At 40.4% G+C, this 23,041-nt stretch overlaps 1 protein-coding gene across 1 annotated transcript in view; it reads left to right on the top strand.

Moving 5' to 3' along the window:
* Positions 1–23,041, top strand: part of AKT1 (AKT serine/threonine kinase 1) — a 75,810-nt gene that overhangs the window by 5,774 nt on the left and 46,995 nt on the right. Inside the window, exon 2 of the mRNA XM_086614155.1 lies at positions 2,270–2,449. Coding sequence (XP_086470281.1) covers positions 2,404–2,449 — 46 coding nt within the window. The 5' untranslated portion in view covers positions 2,270–2,403. The remainder of the gene's footprint in view (positions 1–2,269; positions 2,450–23,041) is intronic.

Below are 23,041 nucleotides of genomic sequence, written 5' to 3'. Positions count from 1 at the left end.
TGCTGTGTTCATCAGGTTCTATCCTCTGGGACTGTTTAGTCTGGAGAAGAGGAGGCTCGGGGGGACCTTATTGCTCTCTACAGTTACCTGAAAGGAAGTTGTAGGGAGATGGGGGTCGGTCTGTTCTCCCACGTTATGAATGACAGGACGAGAGGGAATGGCCTCAAGTTGCGCCAGGGGAAATTTAGGTTAGATATCAGGAAGAATTTCTTTCCAGAGAGGGTTGTGAAGTATTGGAACAAGCTGCCCAGGGAGGTGGTGGAGACCCCATCCCTGGAGGTGTTTAAAAACCGTGTGGATTTGGTGTTGAGCAACATGGTTTAGGGACCCTGACAGTGCAGGGTGAATGGTTGGACTCGATGATCTTGAAGGTCTCTTCCAACCAGACGATTCTATGATTCTAATTGCTCTGAAGCTAAAGGAGTTTGTTCCAAGATAGCTCGGGTAGCTCTGGGTCTCTATTCTGCAGCATATGGTGTTCTTATGTTTATTTATGAAATTAGGGATTCTTACACGTCTCTTGTTAGAATGTCATTTTTGTGTGTGTTTTCCCTCCCTCGGGCAAATGTCTTCTCTGTTTCTTGGAGTTGATAATTATAACAAGTGAGATAGGTTATTTGGAAAAAAAACCACCCCTAGCTTGTTTCTGGGGAAAACCTAGAAAATAAAGCGTTACTGGAAAAGCTGAGGAATAGTGATAAACAGTGGAAATTCATAGGCAAGGTGTCAGGGGAATGACCTCTTTTATCGCAGTCCATTTCTGCTTGCTGTGATGGAACTTGTTCAGATTTGACCTCCTTGCTTTGAAGGCTGCCCATTTCAGAGCACTGGTGATATACAGTGCAGAGCCTTCTGTCTCTGTTGGGGTTTTGGTTCTAGGTTGGATTAATTTTGACCACCTGTTCTTCGATCCAGGGCTGTTTCTTAGTGAGTTATGGGGAATTAGTCGCTTTTTAATCTAGTTTCTGATGGATGGCTATCACCTGCACGTTCAGAGATAACTGAAACATGTGTGCCAAATGCATGCAGAGACAGTATTGTTAGGATGTGATATCTCTCTCGTTGGAGAGAGGCTCCAGTAAAAACTAGGTCTTTGGCGGTGAGTTACACATGCTGCTGGCTTCTGTTTTATTAAACTTCGTGGTTATCACTGGGAATTTGTCACCAATTACATTTTTTGATCACCCAAGTAATACCAAGTTGAATGGCAGTATGGACGTTTCAGAGAACACAGAAGTCATTAAAGAAAAACAAACGGAACATTTGTACCACAAGCAGAAAATAGTCAGATTCAATTTAGAAAAATAATAAAAGCTGATGCATTTGGGAAGTGATTACTTTCATTGAGGGAGAGAAACGCAAAGAACATTTCTGTGGTAGTCAGCCATGAACTAGACGCATTTTCAATAAGATATGGCAATTTTGAGCTATTTAGATAAGGACTTCATCTCATAAAGCAGGGAGCTAAAAATCCTAAGTTATGCTTAGGTGTAATTTGTTGCGAGAAAGACAGCAGCAAACTGTCGTGCATTCAGGGAAGAGCAATAAAATTGATCAGGGTGCTATAAGGACTGATTTAGGGTAACAGAAAGGTGCGTGAACTTGTCTGAGATTCTTTGTATGGCTCTGGGAGAGGTAGGAGTTATAAATATCAGAGGTAGAGAAGACACTTTTTGGGGGAGTTGAGGAGATCCGAGTGAGATTAACAGAATGATATAAAAATTTGAAGGAGAGTATTAGGAGGGATATCTCTAAGATGCACTGTGTGTTAGTTGATGGACTGCTATACCTCAAGGTGTAAAGAAACCTTCCAGAACATGTTCTGGAAGTCTTCTTACCAGGAAATATTTAAACCTAGATTTCGTGAAATCTCGGATTTTTTTTGTTGTGGAGAGTGAGGTGTCGTTGGGGAGATGGAGGTCTACTGGGCAAGGTCTTGTGTCCACCTCTGATCTAGACAGTGTCTGGTGATGTTGTGAGTCTCCCCACGATCAATCTACTCAGTGAAGAGGCAGGACATTAGCAAGCACGTATTTCAGCACCTCCACCTGTCGAGATATAAAATTAGTTGTGATATAAATAAATAAATTTAGTTGTGATAAAATTAGTCGAGATATAAAATTAAAGACCTCATTTAGGATTTGTAATAATAATAAAAAGAACTCCAAACCGAAAAGCCAGCAATAAAAGCTACTCCCTGTTGTATCCCTTACTTTACAAATGTAACGTGCTTCAAAATGATGGTGCACTCTTCTTTTGATCCTTTTAGAAAGAGCCGAGAAGGAGAAAAACGTGGAAAAAACCCAACCCATCTCTTTTGTGGAGCCTTCTGCAGGAGTTGAGGACTTTGAACAGTGTGATCTTTTGGCATAAACTGATTTTTCAAGAGACATTCCTGCAATTATGAATGAAGTAGCAATAGTAAAGGAAGGGTGGCTTCACAAACGAGGTAAGTGCCTCTTCCCTCCAAAACAGGAGATTGACTCTCTCTCAGGGTGATCTATCCTTTAGTAACATATCTTCTAAAGTCCATTATTTTCCCCTTTACCATAACGGGATACAGCATATAAGGAGCGTGCACGAGTTTGTCGTTGAAGTTTGAGAAAACACACGTAAGAGGGATTTTCTTAGGGTGTGTGCATGTGTGTGTGTTCACCGAAAGCTGTGTGGACTGCTTTGAAAAAGATGATAAAGATAGTAACTGAAGGAGATGCTACTTAGAGTGTTAAAGGCTAAACTACCACAAATTATTTTGTTTTATCTGCAGGCCTGTAGGTTTTCTTTTTATGTTAGAAGGTAGAATTGTCTTGAGATGAATCTTTATTTGAGCAGTGAAAAATATGCCTGTATTTTGTAAGCAATGCTGCGCTCTTGCAGAGACTTGCCAGAGAATGTGCTGTTTTGTTTGTGTCTGAACCGCTCTTGGTACCAATGTCCTAGACAGGAAGAATAGCCTTGAGTTTGTGCGCTCTGTGTGTTTCTGTTTTACCACTAATGACACTTGATTTTTGTAAAAAGTCTTTATTCTTGACTGAGTGGCGAAACTGAAATAACAGTCACGTGTACTGTTCTGCTTTTAGCATTGTTAAATGTTTTATGCCCAAAATGGTGGGTTTGTTCTTTTTTGGGGGGGTAGGAGGGTGTTTGTTTTCAAGTACTACAGCATTACTCCTATAAGGTACTTGACTTACCTGTTTCTTTGTATTCTACTATCATTTCTTGGAAAGGTGAGAGCAGTGTTAGGTACTTTCCGTAACATCGTCATTTTTTTGGACCAAAACCAGAATCCGTGTGCTCCAGCAGTAGGGAAGCTTGCGTGGTTCTGCAGACTCAGGATTTTTCTAGAGGGTTTGCAACAACTTGCCTGAAGGTGCAAAGGTGTAGCATAATTAATTCTGGAAGAAAATAGAAATATGTTATAACCGTGATAAAGACTGACGGTTCTTTTGCAACAATAAGACGTTTCTAAGAATTTAGAAAACGTGTTGATAATCCATGTTTTAAAAGGATGGAAACATATTTCTAACAGCTGGATATACAGCTTAGTTTCACAAATTAGTTCTGATGCTTGATGTAAAAATTTTTTGATAAAGTTTTTTCCTTTTCTTTTTTTTTGTTCTGGATTATTTCAGTCAGAAACGCCTTTCCACTTATCATCTGAAATAACTCGTCTGATAATTCTGGTGTACCCAGCCTAACCTGTTCTGATACAGTATTTGAGAATTACGTTGTGTTTGGATAAAACAGGAGGAAGAAACACAGAATTATGCTTCCCATTCCCATTTATGAATCTAGAAACTCTTCAAATCAAAAAGATATGGTTTTAGTTTTAAATGATGTTTTAGACTGAGGTTTTTTTAACCGTCTATTGTTACAATTCTTTCTGCACTTACCTGTAACATCAAAAAAAAATTTATTATTTTGAGAAGCACTGTACAAAAATCTGGGGGAGAAACATTTATTTTAAAAAGTATGAAAATGGAATTGTATTGCCAGGATGATTCAGAGGCAGATGTCTAAAACTTTAAAACAGTCATGTTGTATTTCAAGCTTGTCTGTATTTACTCTTGAGAATTGAGTTTTCATTGTTTCTAGGATTACAAAAAAGCTGCTTTCAAGTAAGGAGACCTCTGGGGGAGGTCTCAGTGAAAGATGCCCTGATCTTCTGCTTTGATTTTTTTTTTTTTTAAATTACCTTAGAGAAACAGATTATTATCTCTGATGGTTTGCTGATAGTATTATGATGAGATTATCTGCTGAACACATTTCCATTTCCAAAATGTTAACTCTGCATGTTCTGCATATTTGAGACTGCAAATTTGTGCCCAAACTGTTAAATGTATCTCAGCGTTTTTCATATGCCAGATTTACAGATCTTTTTAACCTGTTCCCCTATGCCTTTTTACCTTCTCAGTGTGTGCGGTGACACCTATTTCATTCCACTTCATTGACTTTGCAACTGTTAGTTTGGCATTGTCCGTGCGAGGAGGGTTTTAGAAAGCAGTGCTCCCTCCTCAGCTTGCCAGCGTGTCAGCTCCATTACCCTCTTCGTGTTGAAGCTGTTTTGAGATCAATTGAGAAATTTAGTTCTTTTGGCTGGCGGTGCTTGTGGGGGGAACCAATCCACTTGTATGTATGTTTTCTAAAGGATTATTTTTTATTTTAGTCATCTACATTTATTACCAGACCCTATCAGTTTACTGGCTCTGCAAGATCAAGTGCTTCAACCACAGGATGTTTCCAAAACTGATGTCTGATACTGTGAGCTTCTGAAGTTAAGGCATAAACAGTAATTACTGCAGGGAGGGACTGCTAAAGGAGGATTTTAGATTTAGGAAATGTATATTGTTTGTCTTTTGGATCATTTATAAAACCGAAGGTTGCACTGCATGTGTTCTTTAAAGATCCTAGGGCTTTCCACAGGCAAATATTTTAAGTAGTGACTGGCCAAAATCCAGATTGGGCAATGATCTTCTCCCTACCTAACGTTCCCTCGTAGCTTTGGTTGGATATGATGTCTCAGTTCACATCCTAAGCAGTTGAACAGCATGGCTGTGTTAAACAGTTGCTACATCTCACCCCAGCAGTGGCTTAATTTTGGTGGTTTTAATGATTTGTGTACATATAAATCAGGCTGCAAAGTGCTCTGGAGCCCTTCTGGATGGCAGGTGTATATAAGCATAAAGCCGTCATTAGCAGGAGCAGGTGTTTTGGCCTGGCAGGGAAATAGCAGGGCTTTCTAGAATTGTGGGGTTGTTTTCTTCTGTCAGCGTGCTTTACATTTCTGTTTTTGTTTCCAAGATTAAAAATACAAATGGAGAAATGAAATTAAACATTGCTGCCTGGCCGAGAACTCTTGGCAGTTCTGTAAGTCAGTCGCATAAAGGAAGCTCTGCTTCCAGTAGTGCAGATGTTTGTTTGTGCAGGGGCCAGAGTCATCTCCACGACAGGTCTAACCTCAACCAGGCAGAAACAGAAGAATTCTTGAATGAACTTTTTTTTTTCCCCATTGGCAGCACTTGGTGCTGTTACTCTGATCACAGTGAGGTGATACACTGTGGTGCGAAGACAGAAACAGTAGTTAAAACACTGACCACTGTTTGCATAACCACGGGCTGAAGTGTTCCAAGACACGTATAGAAAGAGCGAAGAAACTCAGACTTGGTGTGTTGCGTGTGTACATCCAGAACGTGTAGTCCCTGGTTGTGTTATGTTGAAGGCTTGTTTAGTGGGAAAGGATGGGGGAGATGGTCGATGCAGAGGTGCTGTAATGGTGACTGAATATGAGGGGGGAAGGAGAAAATTACCTGCCCAAACTGCTGCTTGTTGAGTTCTGAGATTACAGGTTTTCTGGATATATGTCATGAATATCCTTACTTTTGCTCGTGTGTTGTGGAACTTTTTGGATAAAAGAGATATGCCCGAGTGTATTTATTTACTTTACTGATCCATTTTAAAGATCTCATTGGATTTCTTGCATCTTTTTGCTCTGGTCTCTGTTTATAAAGGTCCTTCTATTGTCTTCAGTCTTCATCCTGTGGGTTGGTTTTTTTTTTTTTTTTTAAAGTCTTTCTGCAGGGCTAACAAAGAGGGGGATTGTGCGTTTTGATACTCTGTCATCTCTGTCTTCCCTAGTATGTCCGGTTTTCTTATTAGGGCATAAACTCGTATGGAAAAAGGAGTCTTTGGAGGCAGGGAAAGAGGGGGAGGGAAAAATGTACGCGGACATTTAGAAGAAATAGAAATCTCAATTTTTCACTCTGAGAACTCTGAAGCAATTATAAGCAGCAGGAGAGACCTGTGTATTCATCCATTAATATTTAGCAGCAAATGTGGAGATATTTTTTGCTTTTGTTTTTAAATAGTATATAAACACTGCACAGTAATTCTAACCATGAAAAACAGTTTGTGTGGACTTTAGGCAGGTAAAACTATTTGACTGGTTGGGAGTCTGGCTGCCAAGCTGATCAAAATTACTAGAAGTCCTTAAATGAGAAATTATACAAAAGATACTTATTCCGCTTATGAAAATACTGGGGGTTTTTTGTTAAAGAATTATTTCAGTAATGAAATGGAGTGACACAGATGTCCTAATAAATAACTGGTAGTCCATGGTGATTTATCTCCTGATAGTTTTATTGCATAAAATGAATGTAGGATCCATATGTAAAATACAAGCCAGGAATTAAATGCTGATTGTTGCTGTTTTAACTTTCTCTAGCGGAATAGCACAGATAATGAACTTTAGCTTTGTTATTTTGAGCACAGGTTCATGCTTTCAATATTCCATTAGTATGAATCAAAACAGGATCTTGCAAGGTTTGACTAGAAGTTTTGGGGTTTTTTTAAAGCCAGTGGGTCTCTCGTGTTGCTGTTTTTCTTCACCTCTTCTTTCTTCTCTCTCTTCTGTTCTCACCATGTTCCCTACCTCTTTTTGTATATGTGTGTGTGTTTTATTTTGGGGTGTTTTTTATTTTTTTACCTTGGCTTCTGTCTGTCCCTGGGATGTAGCAGTGCGCTTTCTTGATGACCTGTGTAACCAGAACCATCGAGGTTCAGATTAGTTCAAGGATCGTCTGACTTTCACGGTATTTCAAAGGAGTGGTTGTGGCACTTGATACAAAGGATCCTAAGACACATCTGAACTCTGAAGATGCCAACTATAGAGGGCACAGCTGCTTCAGAGGGAAGACTGGGGGGAAGAGGAAAGGTAAGAAACAAGATACAGGGGCTGAGTAAAGAACAGAGAGGGGAAATTTGTAACAGAGGGAAAGAAGCTGATGCTACTCTAGAGCTGAAGGGTTGGGTTTATAGGGAAATCTGTTGCTTTTCTTATTGGAAACAAAAGATAAGCTGTGTCAGTTTGTGGTTTTTCTTGTGTGTCTCTTTTTCAACAGAAGGGGCAATAGTTTTGCAATGCTAGCTCTCGGTTGCTTTCATTTTGCTTGCCCTGTTCTGGGAAAAGGGGATTGGGGAGGAACTGGGAAATTGTCAACCAATAAATCTGAACCTTGGTGGTAGGCAAGATGCTAGAGACATTAAGAAAGGATGAGATCACAAAACATCTGGAGAAATATGAGCTGATAATGGCTAGTCAGCTAGACTTTTGGAGGGTAAATCTCATCTGATGGAATTATTTGTGGAGAGATCATAGGAAACAGGCTAGATACAGTGTACTGTAAAAAAGTCTTACTTTGGATGACAGGGAAGTCAGATGCTGAGAATGACCTAGTACAGTGTAACTATACTGTATTACGTCTTTGAAAGAGCTAGCATAGCCTAGAGATTGCTCGTCTTCCTTCCACTGAGCTGACTACTTAAGTCTTCAACCCACCTGTGTTACTTTTTAGGGTCCTTTTAGAAAAGTCCTTATTCCACAACATTTTTTCATGTAGGAAAACCTGTTCTTTAAGCCACAGCTTCACGTTTTTGAAGGGTAAAGTCCAAATGTTTCTTTATTCAGCAAAAATTGCTCCCCAAAAAATCTTTATTCCAATATTTTCCCCCACCTTTTTTTCAAAATACTTTTAGTTCTTTAGAGAACTCATGCTAGGTTAGATGTTTTTCTCTGTTTGTGAACTGACTGTCTGGAACTTTCATGTAGGTGACACCAAACACACTCTCACTTTGAGTGGCAAAGAGGAAGGGCTCAGATGTTCATGCCCACGTTATTTGTGTCAGTCCTGGAAGTTTACTTTCATATTCTGTTTTATTGTACATCAGAAGTGAAACAAACTAGGTCTCAATTTTATCTCTAAAAGTGAGGTAGCATCATAAATTACTGTTACTTGTTGTTAAAAGAGATTTGAGAATGAGAAATCTAGGACATTGCAAGCCCTGTTAAAGAGGCAGACTGGGAATGCCGATGCAGTGGATCATGCAGAAACTGCCTGCATTGGCTTTGATTGCCTTGTTCATAGTTCCTTCGTTTTCAAGAAGGAAAAGGTAGGCCTTTTTTTTTTTAAAAAAAAAAAAAAGGGTCCACGTGTGGTTTTCTGTTCTTTTTTTCTCTCAGTAGTCATATTGAGAAGTCGTCACGTTTAGATTTAGGAAGAAAGAAGTACTAAGTGAGTATGCTATTTTGAGGTTAAAGAGAGCAAGAGAGTAAAGATTGCTCCTTGTTCTTGCAGGAGTCGTTTTAGGCAAGGTGCGGTGCCATGCGTTTTAAATTTGGTGCCTTGTCCTCACTTGAAAATGTCTTCCCCTGCACCCCCTGTGTGGATGCCAGAAGATTCCTTCCCTCCCACCATTCCCTGCTGGCACTCCCTCTGCGTGAGCACCATCACTTGCGACTTTACCGTCTGAGAAAGCTGGTGAGGACTTGGTTGCTCTTAGAGCAGTACATGGTGACATGTTGCGTATCTCCTTTTATTCACTTTTTATGTGACTCATAATTCTCTTAAAAATTAGGGTAGTTGTTGGTCTCGGACTCATTCGGGAAACAAACCTTAATATGTGTTCGAAAGAGGGATTTACTTAACATTTGAACGTTTAATTTGAATGCATTTGAAACACAGAATATTCTAAAAAAAACCAAATGAACACTGTCAGCTTTGTGGGCTTTTTTCCCCTTTTACATATTGAAGTAATTGATTTACTAGGAAGAAAAAATAAGTTAAATCTTATTTAAGGAGTCATCTCTCATGGGGAGAAGAGAGAGGTGGGACTATTATTTTCAGATGTATTATGTTGCAGGTACAATGTGCCTCTTAAAGGGGGAACAAAAACCAGGAAACTATGAGGAAAGAGGAAGAAAAAGAATGGAGAAAGAATAGCACCATATTAGGTGTGAAGTAGTGTGCTTCTGTGAGAAATTATTGCAACTGAAAGGGGGAAATAATGAAGACCAACTCTGAGTGCAGTTGGAAAACATGTTACGGAAGTCTGGGTTCATTCTCTCACCTCTTAAAGTTGAGCCAAAAATGTGAAAACAGATAGCTGGTCAAACAATATTGTGAAATTTGTCAATTTATTCAAAAGTGCATGGTCATGTTTGAGGACAGCCGAGGTAAACAATCATCACAGACTGCAGGCAAGTCAGTTGCTGTTTTTCTGAGTCTCTTGCTTAAGTCAGGAAAGTGTGTTTTGAAGTGCTCTCCAAAGCCCAGGCCTTTGGTGAGCTGCGTGTAGAAACTCACTGTGGAGGCAGTGGTTCTGTGCATGACTGCAGTGGTATTTAGTGTTGAGACTGAGTGCAGCATCTGGATCATTTACAGGGCTATCAAATCAGTCTTTTCTGCTTGCGCTTTGATAGTGTACTCTTATTGAGGACCACAGAACGTGCATGCCAGGGAACTGGGGTTTATGTTGGTCATGAACCATGGCCTACGTAGGAAATACTTGTTTTGGGAGGGAGCTCCAGTCTTAGAATGATAGAATGTTTTGACTTGGAGGAGACCTTTAAATCTAGTCCAGCACCCTTACTGTGGTTAGGGGCATCCTCCACTAGATCAGGTTGCTCAAAGCCTCATCCAGGCTGACCTTGAACACTTCCAGTGGTGTGACATCTGCAACTTCTCTGGGCAACCTCTTCCAGTGTTTCACCACCCTCACAGTAAAGAATTTCTTCCTTACATGTAATCAACATCTACCATCTTCTGGTTTAAAATCCTTACCCCTTGTCCTATCGCTGGTAAAAAGCCTCTCTGCGTCTTTTTTATAAACCTCCTTTATATGTTGAAAGACCACAATAAGGCCTCCCTGGAGCCTTCTCTTCTCCAGGCTGAACAACCCCAGATCTTTCAGCTTGTCGTCATAGGAGAGATCTTTTAGGACAAGCATTATTATGCTTATAGAAAAGTCTGACTCATTAAGTTGATGCTGGTGTTATTTTAGTGGACATCAGGTGTTGATGAGGGTCAGGGCTGCCTTACAGCAATTGATGCTAATTCTCAAATTTTAAGTGCAGCCCTTAATGTTTGTTGTGGCTTTATAATCGATTCCCACCTGTGGAAGTCACACAATTTTGAAGGTTTCACCTCCTTTTGTTTCTGAAGCAGAGGAGCTTGCTATTCTGTATGATGTAGAGGAAAAACTGGAAGATGTAATCTGAGTGCTGCCTTCACACTTTAGAGAGAAGAAAAAGGGTTGTTCAATTACAAAGTCTCAAAGTATATGATTTAAATTAATTTATAATATGTATTTTTATTTTTCTGAACACTCAACCTTAGCAGTATACCCTACTATTTCTGCAATTCTGTCAAAGGATCTGGGGATTGAGAAATGTACCCTGATTACACTTCAGAAAGCAAGCGATGTGAAAGGGTAGATTTTTGCATTTGCTGCAAGAGGCTTAACTGGTCTAATGGCTAAGAGAAACACACAAATGATACTGAATATTTGAACTGCTTTTTTTATTCATCAAGCTCCAGTTAAACTAAGTCGCAAGATTTAAGAGAAAAAAATGCTTATTTAAAATTTTTGCCATGTGTTTCCGTATGAGCCTTTGTGCCATATTACATCTGCCAAATTAATGCTCCCTTGTTCAGTATGATGTAGTTATACTACTGTGGAAAATACTCCAAGGAGAGTTTGTGCTCTGAAATGCAAGGATGCACACTATTTTGTGTTCCTACTATTATGCCTAGGTTGGAGCTTCACAGTCGAAGTGGCAGTAAGAAGTTACACCCTTGAAGAAAACTGTTAAGCGGTTCAAAAATCTATTGTCCAGGCCTCTACGTCCCTGTAAAGCGCGAGTACTACCTTATATCTGCTGCTTGCCTTTCAAGGACTTCCAGGCATGGATTGTCTGGATTGGGTTTTTTTTGTGGGTCATACATATCCTCACACCTGCCTGTGGTCTGTAAACTTTCTATAAATAGCAGTCAGTTAACTAAATGAAAGTGTTTTCTCTGTAATGCAGATTTTGGGGGGCTTTGTTTTGATTTTTTTTAACTTTAGATTATGCAGTCTCCTTTGCCTCCTGTCCTCATTGAGGTGAAATGAGACTTTGAGAACACCAAGAGAAGCAAAGGCATTTATTTCTTAATTCAAGACTTGACTTAAACTCAAAAACTGCGAGTTTATGATTGGAGCAGGCTAGAATCCAGTTGTGATAATCTGTGGTGACAGTGCTGGTTGTGAGGCTTGGGAGCAGTTTCAGAGGTGGAAATTGATTTCTAAACATAGGATATGAATCCTTTGCCACTATAAATTAAGTAGTCCAGTCACTCTGTGGTAAGTGTTCTTTGCGTTCCTCTGGCAGTGTCTTGAGAACACGGTGCTTCAGATTGGGAGGTTAAATGCCGCTCATCATCATGGCTGTTTCTTCAGTAATTTTTTTTTTAAAAAATCTTACCTTTCTACGTGGTTGTTAATAGAATAATGGTTTCACTGCTTTAATACTGCCTTTGGTGATAACGTTTCAAACAGTGAAGGAGTAGGACAGCAGTTGACTTTTTCAACTTGAGATTTTCTTTGCATCAGAGATCGTTGTAGTTCTTGGTCGTCTTTTCTGGTACAGATACATTTTTGCTGTAGCACGAACATTTGAAGGTGTATAACTGATGTATCTCCTGGTGTGGAAGTTGAAGTTGCCTTGTTCCTTGCATGATAGGCAAAGTATTTATTCTAAATAAGAATTAGGGAAAAATTACTTTTTCTTATACGGAGAATCACTGCAAACTTGCCAGGATCAGCCTTCAGCTGACTCGCAGAGATACTGCCTATTGAACGCTATTGTGACAGCTTGTTTTTGTCGTTTTCGCTGAAGTTTAGCCTGTAAAGTCAAGATATCTTGATCGGAAGGATGGGGAGATAGTTAAATGACATCATCATGGAAGAATACCAGCATACTTAGCTTTAAAGCCATTCAAGACTACATTGGCACCCCTTTGTTATACAGTGTAGCTGGAAACGAACTGCAGCAATAATGAACCAATCCATCTAAATCACAGCAGCTGAACAACTGACTGTTCTATCTCAAAATGCAAATGCCTTGTGCAGAATGGATTTAATTGTAAATGTTTGCTTAGTAGGGAATATGAGCCTTTTAGTTTGTGACAATAATCGTGAATACAAAGACCCACAGAATTTTTGGGTTTACATAGCTTCTCCCTGTTCTCATAACAATATTTCAAAGTCAGTTTTTTAAAATGTACCATTTGGCTTTTTTCTAGCCAGTGAATAGAACTCTAAATACCCAATCTCTAAGTGGTGTTTCGAAAACTGAAGGATAAATTTAGCTCTATGTATTTAGATCAGGCAGGATTTTCTGTTGTATTTCTTTCACATCTATGTTAGGGCTTTTATATAGCCTCAGATAATAAGAGGAAAAAGTGCTGACTTTCAGAGCTTGGATTTGTTTTTGCAGTGCAGAAATGCCAAGTGTAACTCAGGGTATTAGCACTTTGAGGTTCTAGTAAGGTGCCTCTCAAACAATTAAGAGGTTACTGTTAGGAATTTCTATTGTAGTAAATCAAACAAACAAAAAACCCTCTGTATTAAAATCTTCATTCTTTCTTAAATTCTTGTAACTTGGCTGCTGAATGCAATTCATGAGGATGAATCTTAGTCACCGATTTGAATGAATTAAAATAAAATAGCATTGCAATTTTTTGAGGAGAGAAAAAAAGCTTATTGAGTGTCACTAGTGAAAAGAAAGAAAGCAGAAATACCTGCCTCCAGGCTGTTCCTAGGTGTCTTTCTGTGTAAGGAAAAACAGATAAAACTTTCAAAACACACACACACGCTCTGCGTGTTCATGCTTCTGTTGGCATGTTATATGTGTGTTCTTTAATAGCCTTCACATGTGGATTAGTCCTTCTGACAAAAAAAAAAAAGGCATCCAAGCCCCCTGAAGAATAGGCCTTTGTGACACTGGAGAAGTTTACTGCGCCAAAGTTATGGTAAGAATTTGTAAATTTTGGCTGCTGAAGTACTTCCTTCCCCTGCTATGTTTTTAATGTTGGAAACTTGTAAGTGTGGAATAGAGGGTGTTTTTTGTTGGTATGTTTTTGTTTGTGTGTTGTTTTTTTTTAATGACAATGCAAACATTCATTTCACAAACTAAACCGCCCGTTCACATGACGCTGCTGGCTGTATATAAACACCCTGTTGATCTTGTTCTGCAGAAGTCTTGGTTGGGCTTCCTGAGTCATACAGAAATACTCCGCTGCTCTTTTCAGGACTGTGCTGTGGACTGAGGCTGTATCTGCTCAGATTTAGTTTGCCAAATTAATGTCCCTGAAAGAAATGTTTTTACTTGGAACAGGGCCCTCAAAGCCGGAGTGTTTTTCTATGTCCCTTTTTTTCCCGTGTGTTTAAAATATTTCGTCCTGCTATCCTGGGAATGGTTTTTGTTTTGCCTGTATTCCTTGGATAAAGCTGAACTTGTTGGGGAGATGTTTAGTATTTCTTAGGTGCAAAACAGTCGTCTTCTTCCATACAATGTTGTTTCTTCATACAGATCTTATGCTGAATGTTTTACTTTGTGGGTAGGCAAAATAGGGATGAGAGCCCTGCGGAGCATAGAGGGCCGGGAGGGTGCCGGTAGCTGCACTGCCAGGTGAGCCTTCCCAGTGGCCTGGGATGCGGCGATGAGCTTCACAGGGGTTTTCTGGAGTAACCAAGGGCACAATTTGAGTCCAAGGCTAGACTGTCATGGTGACAAAATATTTAGAAAACATTTTCTTGCTTGAAACAAAAGCTTGGATTGTGCAACATGAAGTACCATCCCAGTGTAATAAACGACGTTGTGTATTTTTAAAGGGTTCTGCGTGTTCCCTGACTGTCAGCTCTTGCCAGACTCTGTGTGTTCAGGTAAAATGAGGCATTTTTCCTCCAGACTGGCTTTACAAGCTGGGTTAATTCTCCTCCTTTACGCAGTGGGGTTGCAAAGATTTAGCAGCCTCTTAAAGACAACTGCAATGGAGCAGCTTCTCTGCATCCGTGGTGGCTCAGTTGCATTAAGAGCAGTTGCTTAAAACTTAACACCTTGTCATTGGCGTAGACTGATCTGGTCCTGAGTGAGCTCTAGGACTAGACTTGGTGATTGCTTTTATTGGGTTAAAACGTGCTGTTCTTGCTGCAATAGGAACCTTTCGTACTCTAAGTATTTCATCCTTCCATAATAATTGCTACAACCTTTTTTTTTTTTTAAATGCCTGAGGTTTTGAGATGGCCTAACCCTACTGATATCTACCCTCTGACTTGAAAGGAAGCCAGAGGTCTGAAGTGGCTGTAGTAGATTGTTCATCGGGAATAATATAAAATGATTTTAAGACAAGCAAACTTGTGCCAACTGAGTGAAGACTACTAGCCAACCATATGCAATTCAGTTCAGCATAACTGCACTACTTGGAGTTAATGCGTTTTTTTCCCAGTCTAGTCTGTCTTCCTGGGTAATACCAGTTGTAATTTTGGAGAAAAGCATGATTTTACATGTATACTACCTTCTCTGCTTAAAGCAGCAGGTGGCCAAATTTCTTTCTGAAATAGTGCCTTGTCTTGGCTCTACAGCAACTATAACCAGATTGTCTGCAGAAGCTGTATTTTTTGATCTTCAAAGTAGTTGATGTTTTCAAAGTTGCTGTTATTCATGAAAATGGAAAACAAAAGCAAAACATGGAAGGGAGGAAATACACTTTTCTAAGGTTTGCATCATCTTGCATCTTTGTATGCTTGGCATGTAACCTTGTCCCATTGAGTGCTGCTCTGAACAGGACAGAGCTCGTTCTTTGTGCTGCTGCTTTGTTGCTATCTACTAGTTCCTCTGTTGCATTGGGCTGCGAAACCAGCTGCTTTTGCTTTTCATACCTATTTTTACCATCTCAGATTTGCTATTAAGATGTTAACTTAAGCCTCTGTTTAGCCTAGCATGTCTCTATACTGAGACTACAGCATGGGGGCAAGCAACCACTTCTGTGCTTTCTCTTGTGCTACACTTTCACACTTGGGACATGGTCCCTGTAAACAGCTGCGGTACTGCTTTATTACCCTCTTTAAAAGCTCTCACTCCTCGTGTTGCTTCCAAAAGGCCTTGATGAACTTGCAGAGCGTGTGTACTGAGACTGCCGTTCGCTTCGATGCCCAGTATTGGTCACCTTTTTCTTGTGTCTATTTGTCTGGCCTCCCATTGTCCCTGTCTTACGACAGTAAACTCTGCAGCACAGGGACTGTCTTGCTGTTTTATTTGTACAGCAGGTGGCTCAGCTCCAGATGTGTACCTGAAGTTGCAATTTACTGCTCTAATACAAATCATTATGGTATAGTAAGCTGTTTCTAAAATAGGAAAGAAAGAAAAAAAATCTGATTTACTATGATCAGTTTTGTGCCATTTTTAAGTTTGGTTTGGTTTTTTTTCTGTGAGATTTTTGTGCTTGTTTTTGGGGTTGGGGTTTTGGGTTTTTTTTGTGTGTGTTGATCCTCTGACAGGTTACTCGCAGGAATGTGCAAAAATCAGTATATATGAAGTTTTCTTCCCACTTTAGGGAATCTTCTCTACAGGCAGAGGAAAGCTTTCTTCGCAGCAGTAGCTTCAGTCTGCTAGGAGCAAGCTACTTCACAGCAGCTCTTATTGGTGTCTTGGAGAGGTTTGTTTACTCCCTCGACTCGACTGGATATGCTTATGGCAAAACCTCGTGTTTCTGGAGACTTTCCTGTTTTCGGGCACCATTTTAGAAGTGGAATGACACCCAACAGGATGTGTGGTTGTAGATACATGTTCACACTTCAGAGGCCATGCATCCCTTTTTGACCATGTACAATCCTGTGCTGTTTCTCATGATTCATGTGGTGAAATAAAACATGGAGGAACACAGAATTTATTTCTCCTTTTTTTGCCTAGTACACACAGAGAATATTTATTGATATTCATCTATCTGCTGACTCTTAAAATCCTCAAACCAGTTACTGGAAGCAAGGAGATTAAAATGATGGCAAATGGCCAAGCAGACTTGAGGTTTTGTTCCTTGAATTTGATTTGAAAGTCGCAGTTTGATAAAGTTACATTCATTCCAGTTTTTGCCTTTGTATTTTTATAGTTCTCCTGAATTACCTACATGTACTTTTAGTGTTAAGATTTCTTCTGTAGCATTTTGAATGGCCCTGCTTTGAGTGCACAATTAGACCAGATCACCTGTAATGGCTCCTTTCAACATAAAGTATTCTGTGATTCTTGACCGGTGTGATACTGGGAATCTCACGCAAAGCCTAGCCTAATTTTGAAGAATAGCAACCCCATTTGTAGAGGTGTTTGGTTTTAATTTTCATATTCCTTGTGATGGCTGTCAAACAAAATAAATAGCAGTTCCTCTGTTGTCGACAGGTCTTTTTCAATTTTCAATGTTGGCTGATCTGTTCCAATAAGAAGTTGAGTTTTTTCAAGGAAAAGGTTGAAATCATGGAATAACAAACAAACCTCACTACAGTACTACTTGTTTGTATTCTGGGTCTGTGCTTTGGAACCAAAAGTTGCTTTCTGCTTTAATTACTAGAATGTTTGTTTTACTAAGATTGCTAAGTAGCTATGAAGCTGCTGGGAGTTTTGCTTTCTTTTGTTTGTTTGTTTGTTTGGTGGTGTTGCTGTGAGGCTCCCTGTCAGAAAGTAGATATGTTTCTAACCTCATCCTAGCCTTTCTCTTTCACATTTCTGTAGTCCTAGTGTAAAAGAAGAGGGAGAAACAGGGCTAGCAGGATGTGTGGTGGAGCTAGTTCTGTTCTTTCTGGTCCTCTCAAGCAAGGCTTTAGTTATTTTATGTCACCGGTGAAAGTTAAATTAGGTGCCTTGATGGTCACTTTCAGCAGTGGCCGGTTAACTGCAGCTCCTTGAGACTCTTACCATGACAGAGGTGTGCTGTAGATTCATGTGGTGTTGCTGGTCGTTGAAGTTTATAGCAACAGCCTTTTATAAAAGTAGAGGCCTGGGCCATAGGTCCAGCTTAGCAGAGATTGACAGGGTAGTCTACTGATAGCAGAGGGGACCTGGAAGCTGAGCTTGGCTGATCTGGTGCCCTCAGCTAGCACCAACCCACAAATTTCTTCCTTTCTCCCAATCGGAATAGTGACCGTGTCCCTCATCAAGGTCTGTCGGTGATGGCATAGTAGCAGTCCGTCATCCTTTGGCCGTTATGGTAAGCAGCCACCTTTTGGAGTCAGACTCTGTAAACCAGGTGATCTATAGGGTGACGGATTGCTGTTGTTTGTAGCAGGGTAATAGTCACCTCAAACAATGGACATTAAGTGCTGCTTTGTGAATGCCCTTAAGTTGTAGAAGCTTGTTTCACAACTGGTGCTCTGGATGATTGCAACTGGAGTCCCAATGGACAGAGTAAACTTTGGACCTGAGGTGCTGTTTTACTCAGAAAAGAGTGCCTTTGAGGGCAGGGTTGAAGTCTGACTTGGCTAGAAATGGGAAACCTTGAGCAGTCTCCAGCCTCTGGAATTTGTCTCTCTTAGACAAGATTGTTGTGTGAAGTCTGGAGCCAAGGTCTCCATATGAAACTACATCAGATCTGTGTTTAATCTGTGTCTGAAATGAGACAACTATAGTCCCAAAGGGATGATTTTTTTTTAATTATTTCTTACTGCTTTATAACCTAAAATCCCTAAAACAGTTTCTTGAAGGATACATGTCCAATATCAGCTTCCTATTAAAACTTTAACTAATTATTTCAAAATCATACTTATGACCTGAAATGGATTTTTTTTATTTTTTTTAATTGTTCTGCTCTGAAAACTTGATATGTCTTCCTTTTCCCACAATACCAGGATAGTGCTAACTATTTTGGAAATTTTCTTTGTTCAGATTTGGACTTCTGAATGCAAACAGTGCCTGCATTTGATACTCTCTTCCATTTTTTCGGGGCTGGAAATGCTGTTAATAAAAGGCGTAGGCATTCCCCATTCCTTGTTGCCCAGGGGAGACGGGTAGGTTGGTCAAGCTGAAGGCAGAGCATCTAGAAGCTGAAGAGGTGGCTGCTGTATCAGAGTACCGTTCTGGAACTGAGAATCGAAGCTGGTCCTCCCCTGCTCTGCCACAAACTTCCTCCTATATGATCATCTCGGATAAGGTTATATTTATCTCTCTGTGCCCCAGTTCCCTATCTGTAAAACAGTGATAACAGCACTTCCCTACTTCACAGGGATGTTGTGAGGACAAACGCAGCTCAGGCTGTGGGGCTCTTGGATACTGCCGTAACTGGGGGCATGAGTGGAATAAGGGAAACGTTCCACATAAAAGCTTTCTGTTCTTTAAGCTCAGAGGTAGGTTACAGCACTGATGTGAGTGTGGGTTCCACTGAAGTCACTGGTGCCGTGGTTTCCGCTGGTGCCATGTCTTTTCCCTGAATGTTTCCTTGCTCGAATACTGTGTACATACCAGCAAAGCACTTAACGTCCTTGCTAAACTATTGTTTGCCTCCTTGGCTGCAGGCTCTGAGAGTCAGAGAGCCTGGGTGAGACTTCCTACTCCTGTGTTAGCTGGCATGGGCTGCTCGCGGTGACCCAACTGAGTACATGCTTCTGGCAACAGCCATCAAGTGCCATTTCACAGACTCACTCAGAGCCTGGAAGGAGTTAAAAATAAGTATGAATGGATTTTCACTTGTGAAATTCGAAGTACTCCAGTGCAGTTACTCTGAGCAAGCCATGGACTGCAGTCTGACCAGAAGAAAGGAATTGTCCTTGACATAACTGGTTAAATTTCGTAGAAGCCACATCCTTTGTGTTGCCATTGACAACATAACATTCCTTAACGTTTGATTTCAAGCAGCGCTTTATTACCCAGCTGTACATGCAAACCCACTTTCTTCGGAAGAATTTCTGTCCAAAGACACCACAGAAGAGTGCAAACCACTTTCCGTCTTTGGACTTCGTAGTGCTTGTTTATAGTACAAGCAGGTAAAAGACAGGAAATGTATCTGCCTAACATTTACATTGTCACATGTCCAAAGGGAAGGCTGCGGAGAGTTGAATATTTGTTCAATCAAATCTCACTTATGCAAATTGTGTTTTAGGGGAGCTTTTTGGAGGCAGGAGTGTAGTTAGTTTATTGCTTGCTCCTTAAAACATGTGGCTCATGTCATTTTCCTTGTTCACCTGCTTTGATAAATTCTATATTTAGTTGTCTCTGGCCATCTACTTGAACAGGACAAAAATAACTTCAGTGTAATCCATCCTCTCTGTCCTTTCCTCTCCACCCCTTCCCTCCCCTTTCCTTTCCTGCTGCTGGGTTTAGGGCATTCAGTTGTTTGGGAAGTGGTGGATTTTTTGTTTGTTTTGCTTTGTTTCCTTACAAGTAGGGTTGGGGACAGGAGAAAACATTTATACCCTGCAATAAAATTGTTGTGAAGAGTATGTAAACTATCAGAAGCACTTCCTCCTCTCTTACAACATATGCTGAGGGGTCAGAGTGTGTGCAGAGTGCGTGGAGGGAGGTGGAGCAGAGAGGTTGGGAAATGACTTGCATGTGGCATACATCTGTCTGACAAAAAGCCAACCGTGCCAGGGGATAAATGGACAAACAAATAGTGTTTCAGTTCTGAACTTGGAGGTTGAACCTAAAGTTTGCGCAGGAGCAACTCTTCAGATAAATTTCCGATGGACCTTGACTGCTGTTGTGCAAACATTGAGGAGCTAGCACAGAGGAGACCGTCCTCTAAATCCATGCCTATGAGGGGGTCTACACATAGGCTGCACTTGGCACGGCTTCTCCTGTGTCCCACAATGGGCGCATATATATATATAAAATATATACGTAGTCTTTAAGTGGTGCAAATCAACAGTGGCCCAAACCCCCAGAAATATTTAGGTGCCTAGCCCCTTGACTTTAGCATGGATTAAGCGCCAAAATAGTGAAGCGCTCTTGTTAATCTAACTGTGGATGTTGACTATGTTTATCTGCGAATTGAATAGGGAATGTCCACTGAACTTACCAAATTGTTTGCTGCCTACGTTATCTGAAATATTATTGTCTTCCACTGTTAAACTGATAGGGATTTGAGGGAAACTGTTGTTTTGGTGAAACTGCTTTGAGGTGCAGCCTGCCAAGTTCTTGTCTCTTGAGCTGAGTGTTGGGTATGTTGCTGTTCTGACAGACATGTTGTCTGGAGATGCAGAGGGAGTGGTTGTTCGCACAAAAAAAGGTCGCTTTTTGTAACTTCAGTGATCTTTAGTTTGTGTTAAAGGTGGTGATGAGGAGCAGAATGATTGAGGGGAAAACCCCTTAATTGATGCCTAACAGAATTCAAGTTGTTTATTGATGAAATTTTTTCATTCAACATCTGGTTTGCAGCATCGCCAGTATCTGGTGAGAATTACTTTTTTTTTTTTTTTCCTTATTTTTGCATTCATAGAATTATTGCAGGACCGGAGGAAGAAGGAATTGGTTTTGAAAATTTTAAAGACAAATTTTAAAGACACAAATTCTCCTTTCTTCCTTCTCTTTTGCCTGTGTGCCAATGGAAGCCCGAGCCCTGTGGTGTGGCAGTGCTGCCCCACTGCGACGCGCAGCACCGTGGGTGACGCAGGTGTGAAGAACAGCTAACTAGAGGACACCAGATCGCACAGGGACTTGTGCGACATGGAGCGTGTTGGGCAGTACAGTGGAACCGCTAACCAGAGCTGGCTTTCACGTAGGAGCCTAAATCCCAGGTTGAACCCCCAGGCTACGAGTCTGGCAGGACTCGCTACCCAAACCAGCCGTGCCACCTCACCCCTGTCGGGTGGCATCTGGCTGCTTTGGCCTCCGTGCTTCATCCCGCTTTTAAAGCGAAGGGCCGTTTAGTTTTTAGGGACGTTAAATTCCTGACTTCCCAAGCACAAATATGCACTCTGGGTGTTTGAAAAGGAGCGGGCCCCAAATTCAGAGCGTGCTTCTTGTGCTTCCAGGCACAGCGTAATCCTGTTAGCAGTGTGGGTTGCTGCGATGGTACCGGGCGGGCCACGCTGCCTCGCAGGCATCTGCTGCGCTGCCTATTGAGTCAAGTCAATACCTTCAAAACGGTAATTTTCACTGTAATGATGGATTACTCTTGTCACGGTTTGCAGAGTTTTGTCTTGTGTGTTTAATAAAAGGAAACAAATTCTAACGCTTATTATTTCTGAAGTCCAATACATCTGAACTAAAGCTCAGTGTACGCAAGACAAACTACGCTTTAATTTTACAATTGTCTGATGGGACTTTGCGATTTATTTGTTGTTACTTCCTTAATGATGTTGCAGTCAGAGGCACTGTTTTGCTAAATGTTGTGTAAAAAGTAAATTGTAGCACAGCAGATGTTGGTATTTGGATGGATGTCGGTGCAATGGGGGGACAGCAACAGTCATCTCTGTCAGCTGTCTTCAGGCTCGGCAGGCCTGCTGCGTGGTTACTTTGGTGTGTAAAAACAGCTCGTTTTGCAACTGGGAAGTTTGGCATTACATTTGGCACCGAGCCATGTAACTGGGTTAACACAAGTGTTTATCCAGCGATTTTCTCAAAATTGGTAACTTGGAGAAAATGTTTATTAAACTTCAGTACAAAGGAAGGGGGAAATATGGCTGGATCTCTTCTTTTTTGAAGGCATGAACGTTTGTAATGCTGAAAACCTTTTTTATTATTATTATTTTTATTTCCTCCACCTTGTCTGTCTTTTACTGTTTTATCATCAACCTTTTTGCAGATTACTGTTTAAAATTTCCTTTTTAAAGATTAAAACAGGGAAGCATACCTGATGAAATAGAAAATATAGAGTTTCATAACCATCTTTCTCTCTATCCTGTGTGCTGTCATGAATTAGGTACAAAGAATTGAGGACTGCAAATGAAGTTATTTAATTACCACTCTCCCACCCCCCCTTCTCCATTTGGTAGAAATTCTAACTACCGCATGGAACGGGAGCCCTGATCTGCAGAGCAGCTGATTTTTGTGTGATAAATTACTGTAGATTTTACCTTTGGATTAAGTACAAGAATCCTGCAGGCCGTCAAGGATTTTTCGTAGAACTCCCATCGATATCGGACATATTTCTTTATGGAAATAACAATTTGGACTGCATTTTTAATAAGGAGGGGGCAGAGGAAAGCAGTAGTTCTGCAAAGCAGCAGCAGTTTCAGTCAGACTTTGTGTCTGAAATTGAGAACTTTTTGATTTAAGGTTCATTGGGAAATTTTATCGTAACGGAGACATTTAGTTTGGATTAATTTTTCTAATCCATTTTAATCTTGTATTGTCCCTGTGATTAAATAACTAAATGTCTTAATTGCTCAAAAAGGCTCTCATTTCTTTTGGAAAAGGGAAGATGATTAAACTAGGAAATTTGGATTCTCTGATGAGAGGAAGAAAAGTATGTAGAAAACCATATTTTCAAACCAATGGTGACCCAGTAGTAGACTTGTGCTTACTTAATTTTGTAGTTGAACTGCAATTGTATCACCAAATGTAATATCAGAATGGTAATCTTCATGTAAGTTCTTTGTTCTCTCTCTATTTTTTTTTTTAAATAAAAAAGTAGAGGGTATTACTTCTACCTTCCAATTTCTGTAGCCAAGCGTGGCTTCCTTTAGAAAACCGTGATTTACAAGACATCTTCCCACTACAAAGATTCATTTAGTGTGCTGTGGA

Source organism: Tauraco erythrolophus, chromosome 6, assembly GCF_009769465.1.
Source record: "Tauraco erythrolophus isolate bTauEry1 chromosome 6, bTauEry1.pri, whole genome shotgun sequence".
In the NCBI taxonomy this organism is placed as follows: Eukaryota; Metazoa; Chordata; class Aves; order Musophagiformes; family Musophagidae; genus Tauraco; species Tauraco erythrolophus.
This window is presented reverse-complemented; position numbering and strand designations above follow the sequence as displayed.